This window comes from Sitophilus oryzae, unplaced genomic scaffold (assembly GCF_002938485.1).
Source record: "Sitophilus oryzae breed Bouriz unplaced genomic scaffold, Soryzae_2.0 scaffold_1586_pilon_pilon, whole genome shotgun sequence".
NCBI lineage: Eukaryota > Metazoa > Arthropoda > Insecta > Coleoptera > Curculionidae > Sitophilus > Sitophilus oryzae.
Genome location: NW_022146265.1, coordinates 1972610 through 1984545, shown reverse-complemented (window position 1 = coordinate 1984545; position 11936 = coordinate 1972610). Strand labels below are relative to the sequence as shown.

The window sequence follows — 11936 nt, the reverse complement described above, 5'->3', positions numbered from 1 at the left end:
TTACGTAAAAAACGTCGCAAATATATATTTTTTTACTCAGTAGTTTTATACAGGTACGAACGAAAAGTTATTACCCTTCAAATCAGTTAAAAATATATAGGTGGCGCCCCCTACTACTAGGAGTCATATTAACATCAAAATCAAATTTCTCGTGTCAAAAAACTCCCACACACCAATTTTCATCCAAATATTGACGTTACTTCAGAAATTATTTGGAAAAAATCGAAATAGAAATGAAACTTCTACACCCTGTATAACAAAAACTAAAGAAACTAAGCATTTAATGACATACATTTCTACGAACTTATTTACTTATTTTTATCTGCAGAATATGCTGCTGAAGTTTCTGGAATACAGTTTGGACCACCCTGTATATTTCAGTATATTAAATGCTTTAATTAACCAATATTAAATAATGATTACCCACTTAATTGTTTTTAAAATTGTAATAATCGTTGCCAAATTTATTACAATTTTCAAAAATACATTAAAGCATTGTTATCCAAAATTCTCTATTACATGTTGTTTATAAATTTTTACGAGTTTCCATAAAACAAATTTTATTATACTCAAACCTCATACCTATAGCCAGTTTAACATTAGACTGAATGATGTTTTTTACGATGTAAGTTGAGATTTATAGTTTTATGAAGATTTTTATTAGTTACTTTCTTTCTCAGATGAACTGAAGACTGTTACCTTAGATTTTATTCTTAGTTTTAGAATCGTATTAGCAAATCCATGTGCCTAAGTAGGTACCTATTAAACTTCTTTTCTACAATTTTTTCTTGTAATTTGTAATATATAACTTTAAATATATGCAATGTTAATAACTTTTTTTATTTATTTTATAACTCTATTATTTATTTTATAACACAAATTCATTGGCTAAAAATCTTCTCCGGATGTGTATCCATTCCGGTTGTTTGTTATCTGATGTCTTGCTGAAGATTCAGCAAACCAAGATATTCCCCTTGCGACCCGGTCTAGTAATTTTGCCTCAAGGGATTTCTTGCAGTAACTCGTAGAGATTCCTCGTTCCTCATTATATGACTGTGGTTTATATAGTTATATGACTGAGGACAGATTCCTGTATTTCATGGTGTTTATAAGTTCCAGTTCTACGCTCACCGGCACGAAAAACGGGCAGCTTAAACTTTTGATGTATTTTAAAAATACGTTAAATATTTTGTTCCAATGGGCCGATTTTGATGGTTTTTTAAGCAATTTGTAGCTAAATTATTTGACTTTTTAGTGTCTTTTTCTAAATTACAAATGAAAATTTCCATCTTGTCAATTATACGAGAGAAAACAAAATGTTGATATTTTGGTGAAAGTTTGAAACACCCTGGGGAATATGTTAACAAAGCAAGAAATTTAAAAATCATTTTATCATCTAGTTGGGCCTTTTCTCGATAGTTTGTTTTTTGATTCGTCTCAATAGCCTTATTTTTATTGGAGATATTCACTTTTGAATAAAACAGTAACGATTTTAACGCAATGTTAGCATTGATTTTGGGACGTCATCGTCACACTTGTAAAATAGTGTTTATTGTTTATGTAGTGTCACTCATAAAATAATAAATACAAGTGTCACTGTCAGTGAAAAGTCATAATATTATTGTTTATTGATGTTTACTCTAGTAGAAATGGTTTTAAGTACATATAGATACTGAAGTATCGACTATTGTCGCTTTAATTGATCATGGTGGATTTGGACTTAAAACCATATCTGCGGGAGTAATTGCCCAACATACAATAATAATATGATTTTTCAAAGAGAGCGACATTACATAAATCATAGCCGTTCTTTTACAGGTCTGTTGACTAGAACCAAAAGCAAAGGTATGGTTTTAATATAAAAAATACGAAAAAATGTTAATGTTTTCTTCAAAAGCGAATATATCCAAAAAAAATTAAGCTAATGACTCAACAAAACAAACTATCGAAAAAAGATACATCTAGATATTAAAATGAGTTTTAAATTCCTTGCTTTGTTAACGTACTCCACAGGGTGTTTCAAACTTACACCAGAATATCATTGTTTTCCCTCGTATAATTGACAGATAGAAATTTCATTTTTAGTTTAGAAAGAGACACTAGAAAGTCAAAGAATTTAGCTACATCGGTCAACTAGAATACAATGCAAGGTGCTAAAATATGCTAAAATAAATCTTTGATGTTATGATTGATACCATACCTTTTGAACAAAGTGTCACAATATGACATGGCCATATCTATTGTTTTACATCACTTGACGTTTAAAGTCATAGGTGATAGGCGTTTAAAGTCTGGTTAAAATCAAGAAAAATATACACCTTAAAACTAAATCTTAAATAACTTAAAAACGATTTATTTTAGGTATAGGAATATGTATAGCCAAAAAGTAACGAATTGAAAGGCATTTTCACTAGTGAAATAAAAAAGTGAGTTTCCATTTGAAAAACAAGATTTATGATAATTTTTTAATCGCTCAATTCCATGACAGCTGTCGTCATTATTATATGACATTTGAACAATTTAACTTTGGAAATAGATAGCCACATGCCTTCTCTTTATGTCACAGTGGCAGTGGTAATCACTAAATTTGACTCTTAGGCTGTACAAATTTTTTTGACAGGTAGTTTTTTTCGTCGAAAAATTTTAATAATTTTTTCTCAAAAACGGTTAATGTTAGGTATAGAGTGTTTAACATCAATATTCATAGAATTTTACAGAGAATTTAAGTATGTAATAAAAAATGGGGGCACCCATTTAAAATAAGGAGTTGCTGTCAACTTCAGATATTTCCGGAAGTGCCACCATATTGAAAATATTTTTAATCGATAGATCTCGTTGTGAAACAATGATGTGCGAAAAATCTTCGATCTAGATATTGTAGTTCTCTAGAAACCTATGATGCACGATTAACCTGGGACACCCTGTATGCAAAATATAAAAGACAACCCTCGTAATCAGGGTTCGGAAAACTACATGTTACTTTTAAAAACTACATAAACTACATTTAATAAGTTGAAGCTTTAGAAAACACATAATGTATATATGGTATACGTATAATGTATTTAAGAAAACAGAAGAAGTATGGCTTTAAATATAATATTCACATAATATTATTTAGACCGCTCATACAAAGGAAAATTATTCGTAATATCAATACGTAATTTATTAACGTAGTTTTCATGTATATAATGAACAGGAAAAGACGTAGTTTTTGAAGAAAAACTACACGTAGTTAATCAGGTAAATTACGGTCTTAATTAACTTTTTCCGAACCCTGCTCATAATACAAAATTCCCCAAATTCGCGGAAGAATACATCACCCGGCAACGCTGCCTGGCCTCGCGCTGATCCCGACGAGCGTCGAGCGGGACGTGCGCCTGGACCGGCAGCGCCTGGAAGCGTCCGCATCCCTCCCCGTGCGGCTCAGTCAGCTTACGACGTCGTGTAGCGGCTGCAGCATGCTGAGGTGGCTGCTCCTAGTGGCGCTGGTGGCGGCGGCCAAACGTTCACCCCCTCCACAGCAGCACCAGGAATCCGTCATCGAAGAGGTCACGGCCAAGCAGCTGGACCGGGTCCTCCAGGATAAGGGATACGTCGCTGTCTTTTGGTGTAAGTACCATCCAACTCTAACACGAATATTCCAGATTATTGCCTTACTTCTGTTCCAAAAATGCTTTATTTTACTTCGCCGATCCAAGATTGGATATAATTCCAATGATCTTGGTAGTTTTTATGAGCTTTTTTTATGAAATTGATGAAGAAGAAGTTTGGGAGTACACTCTGTTTTGCCCAATGGTCATCATTAAAATAGGAACAAATTTAAATTACATAATGTTTAATAGTTTCTACGAAGAGTTAGCTACTTCAAGTTAATTTATGAAGAACAAGATGATGTTGCAGTGTAACTTACTTATCCAGGTAGAAAAAAATAACTCATGGGCTAAGAAGAATGAAGATGTTTCGGGAGCTCCTTTACAACCTGAAGGAACTTATAAAGAACACATTTCGGAGATTCTTAAGATATACCACATTGTTTTGGAGACCTTTGTCGTTCTTTACCAGGTGTTTACCACTTAGGATGTTTTAAATACTTCCTACAAGAACTACAGCTCGTTTACAGAACTTATAAGGAATTAACTTCAGAAATACTTGAAGTAAGTACCTTTATTGAGTTCATTATATAATTTCTGAAGTTCAACTTCTCTTGAAGATACTTTACTGCTTTAAGAAATTTAGCCAGAACAAATTTCAGAGATTTTTTCGTTGTCGGTGTCTTCTACCTGGCCGTTTGAGCTGGAAGAAATAATGGATTTACCAAGGAATTTTAATGAAAAGGAAAACAATGCTTTCAGATATCATAGATTTATTTACAGCCTGTACTTGATTCTAAGATTGAACATGAAGCTGAACGGTGCGGTGTTTCAAATTGGATGAAGCAAGTGAAGCAGTTCCAAGATAAATGAAGGGCCTTTTTGTGTCAAATGTGTCAAACAACTTCCAACGTTGGACACATAAACCCATGGTCATATCGTGTAGGAGACACACTTGTGAATTGCAATTTTGTCGAAACATATGCCAAATAATGCGTCCAACGTTGGTTCCAACGTTGGAAGCATCGTGTAGGACCGACTTTACTTGAGGAATGCTTCTTCAGACGAAGAATTGTTCAAGATATCTGATTGTGGAAGATGGAACACACACATTCTATTTAAAGTGCACGAACATTACTGTTTAAAATTAACTAATCGACGCGTGTGATGCTTTAGTGATACCATGACATTTTTGGTGTTTTTCCAAAACAATAGTGTTCATTATTTGAAAAACATAAAGTTGGTGACGTCAGAACATCGTAAATCCCTTCAACATTATGTTAGAAAAATCTTAACCATTCATAATTATATTTTTGGACCAAGCTAAATACGTGGCACGAAACATGTTATTTCAATATTACTTCATATTATTTTTCGACGACCAACTTTTAGCTCATACTCCATAAATAAAATTAAGAATATTACGGATGATTACTTAAAATAGAAAAAGATAGGTTGTATTTTATGGGGCTATGATCATAAAACCAGTTGAAAATAAAATAAAACCAGTAAATTTAGAGAAAAAAACAGGACTAATGTTATAGCTGAAAGGACTAAAAATAAAATGTTCCAAGTCAATTGCGTAATTGGAAGAATTTTTCGCGCTACTTTCAAAAACGTATAAGAAATATCCGTTGTGTCTAATTTTGTTGTGTTTCTTCTACAGTCTTTTACATTTAAACTAAATAAATTAGAACTCTATCGGATTATCTGTAGAATAGCTTCATTTTTAACGTTGATATTAACGCTTTCAAAACAAAATAACGGAGTAAACAAGGTGTTAAAGCAAAAATCTCCTCTTTTGGTTGCGGTGTTAGATGTCCTCCCGCAATCTGAATGCGGGGAATCAGTGATGCAACGCACGAAAACGAGCAAAAATCCCTGCCAACGGTGTTTGAATGTCGCTGCTTCGGTTTCAAATGGGCTGGATGAGTAAGAATTCGCACCGCGGTGTTGCCGATTTCAGCACAAAAATTTCGCGGATTTACTCGATTTCAAATTTTCAAAAAATTATATATTTTTTAATATGCCCTTCAAATAAATCACGTAAAGCTATCACTGTCATTGTCAAGGAACTCGACAAGAACCTAACCAAAACTGAAAATTTATCTCTACGCTTACTATGACGTCGTTTTTTTTCGACGAATCTGTATTTATGTATTTTGTCAGTTGAATTAGTGTGGTTCAATAATTTTTATGAGTTTATTCTTTATACAGGGTGTTTCAAAAAGCATGTGCCATCTCTGGGGAGACTCTTTCTCTCGTAAAAATAAGATTTATTTTTCATATAACATAGGTTGTTTCCTTAGTTTATAATCATCTGCTGATGATGCTAACATGGTTAGCGAAACGCGCGTCCAGTGTAAAATAAAAGTGTTTTGGTGTATTGTGGTGATTTAGTGTTTTTATTTTGCTAACATAGGTGTGATTCTGCTTTGTTTCCTAGGCACAGGGGGTTAAAGTCTATATCTTTTTTCGATTTATTATAATTTTTTTACCCTCCAAATTTCATTCGAATCGCTAAAAGCACTTGGAAGAAAATTATAATAAATCGAAAAAAGATGAACCCTCCTGTAGCTATGAAACAAAGCAGAAACAGACCTATGTTGATATGAAAAATAAATCTTATTTTTACGTGAGGAATCTCCCCACGAGGGATTGCACATGTTTTTTGAAACACCCTGTTGAAGTGATTAGAAATATGTGTTTATTAATATTTATTTTTTCTTTGTTGATAGAATGTTCACCGTTTACAATATGTGGCTCTCTAGCTACGAATTGTTTTTAAACTAAAATTGCAAATGATCACGGAAAAAGAATAATTTCTTGTCACAAAGTACTCTTTGTGACAAGCTATTTACGTGAGATTGGGTATTTATATTTTATTACGATAAAATCAAAATTAAGTTATTAACTTAAAAAAAAAATAATAAAACACTAATTCACACAATACACCAAAACACTTTACTTAAAACAGTGGACGCGCGTTTCGCTAACCATGTTAACATCGTCAGCAGGTGATTAAAACTGTTAGTTCATATTTACACTAATGATAACACTACATGCTAACATGATTTGCGAAACGCGCATCCAGGAGAAAAATAAAGTGTTTTGGTGTATAGTGCGAATTAGTGTTTTATTTTGCTGTTGTAACAGCAGAAGTTCGAATCCTAACTATATTCCCAAAATTGAAATTAAGTTTTAAACTAAAAATAATCAAGTCGATACATTAATTGGTTTTTAATTTGTGTGCTGTTTTTTTTCAAACAATATTTATTATTTAAATTTTAAACCTTATTTTTTCTGTTACTAGTATTGCCTTAAATCATTTTGTTTTAGTAAGGACTGTTTGTATCATTGATTATTACAGATTACAGATCTTTTCTTTAATATCGTAAATCTCTTATCATTATTAATGTTTATGAAAACCAACACTGTATCTCTTTAACGTTTTTTTTTATATTAGGATAGAGTATCTAATACAGTATAATGACATTACGACAATAGTCACCAAAGCCACCTCGTCATATTGAAAAATAACATCAAGAGAATTGAAAATATTGCAAATTATTGGTGGCAAGTTCATTTCGCTCTTAAAGATTGACCAAAAAATGTATTGACATGAGACAAAAAACAAAATGCTCAGAAAGCATGGTCTGACAGGAAAATAATGTTTTAAGAAAATTTGCTGACTGAAATCATTGCACAGGGTGTTTTTAAGTTAAGGTAAAAAACAAACACATTCGATATACCATGTATAATAAAGACCATTACTGGCCATTACGAAAGTTTATAAGAAACTGTTATTTTATATATAAATTCGGGTCAGAACGTCCTACGACGTTGTCCGATCCCTAACTTCCACCCTGTGCGATTTTCCCATTGATCTTCGGTCAGATTTTTCTCGCTCATCGACCTTCTTATTCCTTCCATCCATGTTTTCTTGGGACGTCCTCTCTTTCGTTTACCAGGTGGTATCCAATGAATGACTTGTTTTGGAATTCTTTCATTGTGCATTCTCTGAACGTGGCCGGACCATATTAATTGTTTTTGTTCTATATCATTTACTATTGTTCCCTCTATTCCCATCTGTTGTCTAATGTCTTCATTTCTGATCTTATCCCTCCGTGAAATTCTCATTGCTCTTCTAATCGCGTCCATTTCTGTTGTCTCTAATTTCCTTTTATTCCTTTCAGTGAGTCGCAATGTTTCACATCCATAGAGTAATATGCGTTAAACTCGTATATATTATATTTCCTGTTTTTTGTAATTTCAGTGCTCCATAGAATGCCATTTATGCATCTGATAACTCTTCGTGCCTGTATTACTGTTAAATTACGAATGAAACTGTTATTTACGAATTAAAATTGATATATTTATAAACAGTTTGTCAACAAATGTATATACCGGGTGCGTCTCAAAAGTGGCTCACCTTTAATACTTTTTATTTTTTTAAATAAAAAACGAGATTTGGTATGTTATGACATAAATTAGGATTGATTAACGTCACTTCCTGTTTCACCGGAAATGTCTACACCTTTTTTAAATGACACCCTCAATATTTTTTTACTTGAGTTGATAGGAAATATCATTCTGAATATAACGATATATCATATGTCAACTTTAGACATTTTCGCATATGGTATATTTGAAATTGTAACATGCAGTTCAAAATGACAATTTGACTCGAAATACCTAAGTGTGTGGTACCAAATTATTCGTAAAAAAAATCCTTTTCCAAATATGCTAGTGAGCCACCATTGTGTTGTTAGACGATCAAATCTATTTTTCCAAGGCTCCTTGATTAAAATTTGTTATTTAACACAGCCATCGCACTCTAATTTTTGACAGTTTTGTTCAACGTTTCACTTGACATATTTGTAATTGATACGATTTTTTTAGTGTTTTGAGTTTCTGAGTGAATTTTATGTTATTTCTTGTTTAGTTTTTAATCGGTTTTATGCAAAAAGTACAAATGCATTAATTTTTGAGTACGATACAATCGTTATTTTTTACACCGACATATTATCTTTCTTCGTGCTGCACGAATCTTTCAGATCTTTTATAAAGGTGGTTACATGCAGATATTATGATGTGACTTTTTTGCAAGTTTTAATGCTCTTCTAGTGTTTTTATAATACGATATATTACATTTTTAATATACATGCATTAATAATGGAAGTAACGTCATTCAAACACCTTTTTTGTCAGTCTTGTTTGACTTCTCTCTTGATGCTTGATGTGTATTGATCTGTCTTATTTCTGATTAATTCTTGTTTATTTTGTAATTGGTTTTATACAGAGTATCTAGATCTTTAAAGACATTGTCCCAGTATTTGTGAATCTTGAATATTTTTGTTTCTTAGTTTCAATCTACTGAGATGTTCATTGAGGAGAATTTTTTCTCTTATTTTTTGGAGGTTGATGGTCTACACAGTTTTTTCGATGGACGGTCTATATTTACACACGTTGCAATAACAATCTAAAACTTACAAATACCTAAAATTATTAGCGATTATTTATTGCGATAATTAGAATATAACGAATGGGGCGATGAGCGACAATAAATATTGCGAATTCTAACACGAAACACTTAAAAAACAAATAAATCTTTCAGAAAAAGCCTTGTGTGTATAAAAAGCACCTGTTATCGATAATTTTCTGCCATTTCTAGGCCACACCGGCAACGCCGCTCGATATTTGGTTATTTAAAAATAAACGGCCGAATATCTGCCTCGTCTAAAATCCCAAAGCATAATTGAGTCTTTAAAAATAAAACCACCGACTGACTACTCTCTTGACCGTTGGTTGGGACGATTGTTCGAATTTTACGAGCCTTTTTCATCTTATCATTTATTTTTACAGCCACCTATGACGTCTAGTCAATATTTTTTTTCGTACCAACGCTTATTTTGATCTAAAAATACCTCGCAGTAACCAAGGTTTGAAATTGACAATCGACATTTCCACAAAAATAGAAAGTAGGTTTTCCGGAAAAAGAAAAGTGTGATTTTGACAGATGACTTTAAAAAAAATAGAAAAAAGACATTCGAATTAAAATGGCAAACATTACAGCTGGTGATGTTGCTCTTTACTAGATTACTAAGTAATTATTTCAAATATTCGTTACTTCGATTACTGTGATTACGTTATACTGATTTTGGTACTGCTGTGAATTTTATCAACTGCTGTTAACAGTGTCAACCTTTATGTCTAATTTCACCTGCTTAAGGGATATATTTTCAAAAATAGATTCTTAGTACTCGCGTTTTTCATTTAATGGACCTCCGTGTGTAAATTTAATACTTCTAGAACCGTTACAATTTTTTGAACAAATATTCAAAAGTTCACTTGTACAAAATTCATAGTACTCACATTTTTCAGTTAATGGACCTCTGTAAATTTAATGCTTCTAGAACCGTTACAATTTTTTGTACAAATATTCAAAAGTTCACTTTGACAAAATTTCACCCCTAATTTCATCCTCTTAAGGGATGAATTTTTGAACATTCACCTCTTATCTCACACCCTTAAAAGGCGAATTTCTAAAAATTGCCCCTTAGTGTTCCATTACGTTATTTAAGGAACTTCTACGCAAAATTTCATACTTCTAAAACCGATTTTAACAAATTTTTGAGACTACTTATTTCACCCCTTATTTCACCCTCTTAGGATGTGAATTTCCAAAAAAATCGCTTCTAAGTACTCATTTTTACCACTTAAGGAACTTAACTCTATACAAAATATTATACCCCTAGGACTAATTTTAAAAGAATATATACAAAATTTCACCACCAGTTTCACCCCCTTAAAAGATGAAAAAATACCCAAAAATTGAGTCTTTAAAAGACTTTTTTTACTGCTGTCAATTTCGTCCACTGCTGTCAACAGTCTCAAACTTTGTGTCGCATTTCACCTGCTTAAGGGATATATTTTCTAAAATAGATTCTTAGTACTCAAGTTTTTCATTTAACGGACTTCTGTGTGTAAATCTAATACTTCTAGAATTGTTACAAATTTTTATACAAATATTCAAAAGTTTACTTGTAGAAAATTTCACCCCTAATTTCACCCTTTTAGGGGATGAATTTCAAGAAATCGTTTCTGAGTACTTAAATTCATCAATTAAGAAAAAAATATTGTGTGTAAATTTTCATACTCTGAACATTCTCACACCCTTAAAAGGCGAATTTCTAAAAATCGCCCCTTAGTGATCAATTATGTTACTTAAGGAACTTCTACGCAAAATTTCATACTTCTAACACCATTACCAAACTTACAATAAATTTTTGAGACTACTTTCACCTCTTATTTCACCTTCTTAGGAAGTGAATTTCAAAAAAAATCGCTTCCAAGTACTCCCTTTCGTCACTTAAGGAATCTCTATACAAAATGTTATATCGCTAGGACTAATTTAAAAAAAATATATATACAAAATTTCACCACCAGTTTCACCCCCTTAGAAGAGGAATTTCCGAAAATTGCTTCTATTCAATTAGGCCTCTGTGCAAAATTTCATACTGCTAGGAGAAATATAATTTTTTCTGTATACAGCATTCAAATTCAAAATTCATCAGATGAAATTAGGGGTCACTTCTAAATACTCACTTTCGTCACTTAAAGAACCTAAGTACAAAATTTCCTAAAACTAATTTTAAAGAAAAGCGTACATAATTTCAGTTCCATTTTCATCCCCTCAGGAGATAAATTTGCGAAAATAGCTTCTAAAAACTAAATCATGTAATTATCCAAAAAATTCAAATTCCAAAGAAATTTCTGGCAGGTATCCATGATTTTCCGGAAAAGATTCATATCCAACTTAAGTTCAGAAACGGTTCAATGTTCTTATCTGTAATGAAAATTTTAACTTTCAAAGCAGAAAAAAATCGTATTTCGTTAAATGAGTAATTACTAAAAACAAAAATTAACCCAACTTTTTATATCCAAAATATATTTTTGGAGCAATTCATTTAATGTTAACGTTTAATGTCAATGTTAAATCATTGTACGTCAAACGTACAACCGACAGGTACAACCTCACCACAAAAAGTGTCATTTTATGCTCCTAATAAAACAATATACCGGGTGTTGCATCGTCGGACGGGACATAGGAAATCCCATGTAAATTTTAATGGCGTTAATTATTGGCTTCCCTAATTATTTTAAAGAATAATTCTATTTAGGTTTATTGAAGAGCACTAAAACCCACATTCAAAAGAATAACTTTAGATATTTTTGATTAGCTCGTTTACGAGATATCGCCGATTTCTTTTTAAATATTTCTCCTTTCTTATGGCCCTGTATTTACTTATGAGCACCAGTCAAGGTAAAAGATAACTGTCAAGT

At 32.0% G+C, this 11936-nt stretch overlaps 1 protein-coding gene across 6 annotated transcripts in view; it reads left to right on the top strand.

Moving 5' to 3' along the window:
• The first annotated feature begins 3426 nt into the window (after positions 1-3426).
• LOC115879799 overlaps positions 3427-11936 on the top strand; it is an 87519-nt gene continuing 79009 nt past the window's right edge. For all 6 annotated transcript variants that reach the window (XM_030896796.1, XM_030896791.1, XM_030896793.1 and 3 more), the window contains exon 1: positions 3427-3609. In XM_030896796.1, the coding sequence (XP_030752656.1) occupies positions 3459-3609 (151 nt within the window). In that variant the 5' untranslated portion in view covers positions 3427-3458. The remainder of the gene's footprint in view (positions 3610-11936) is intronic.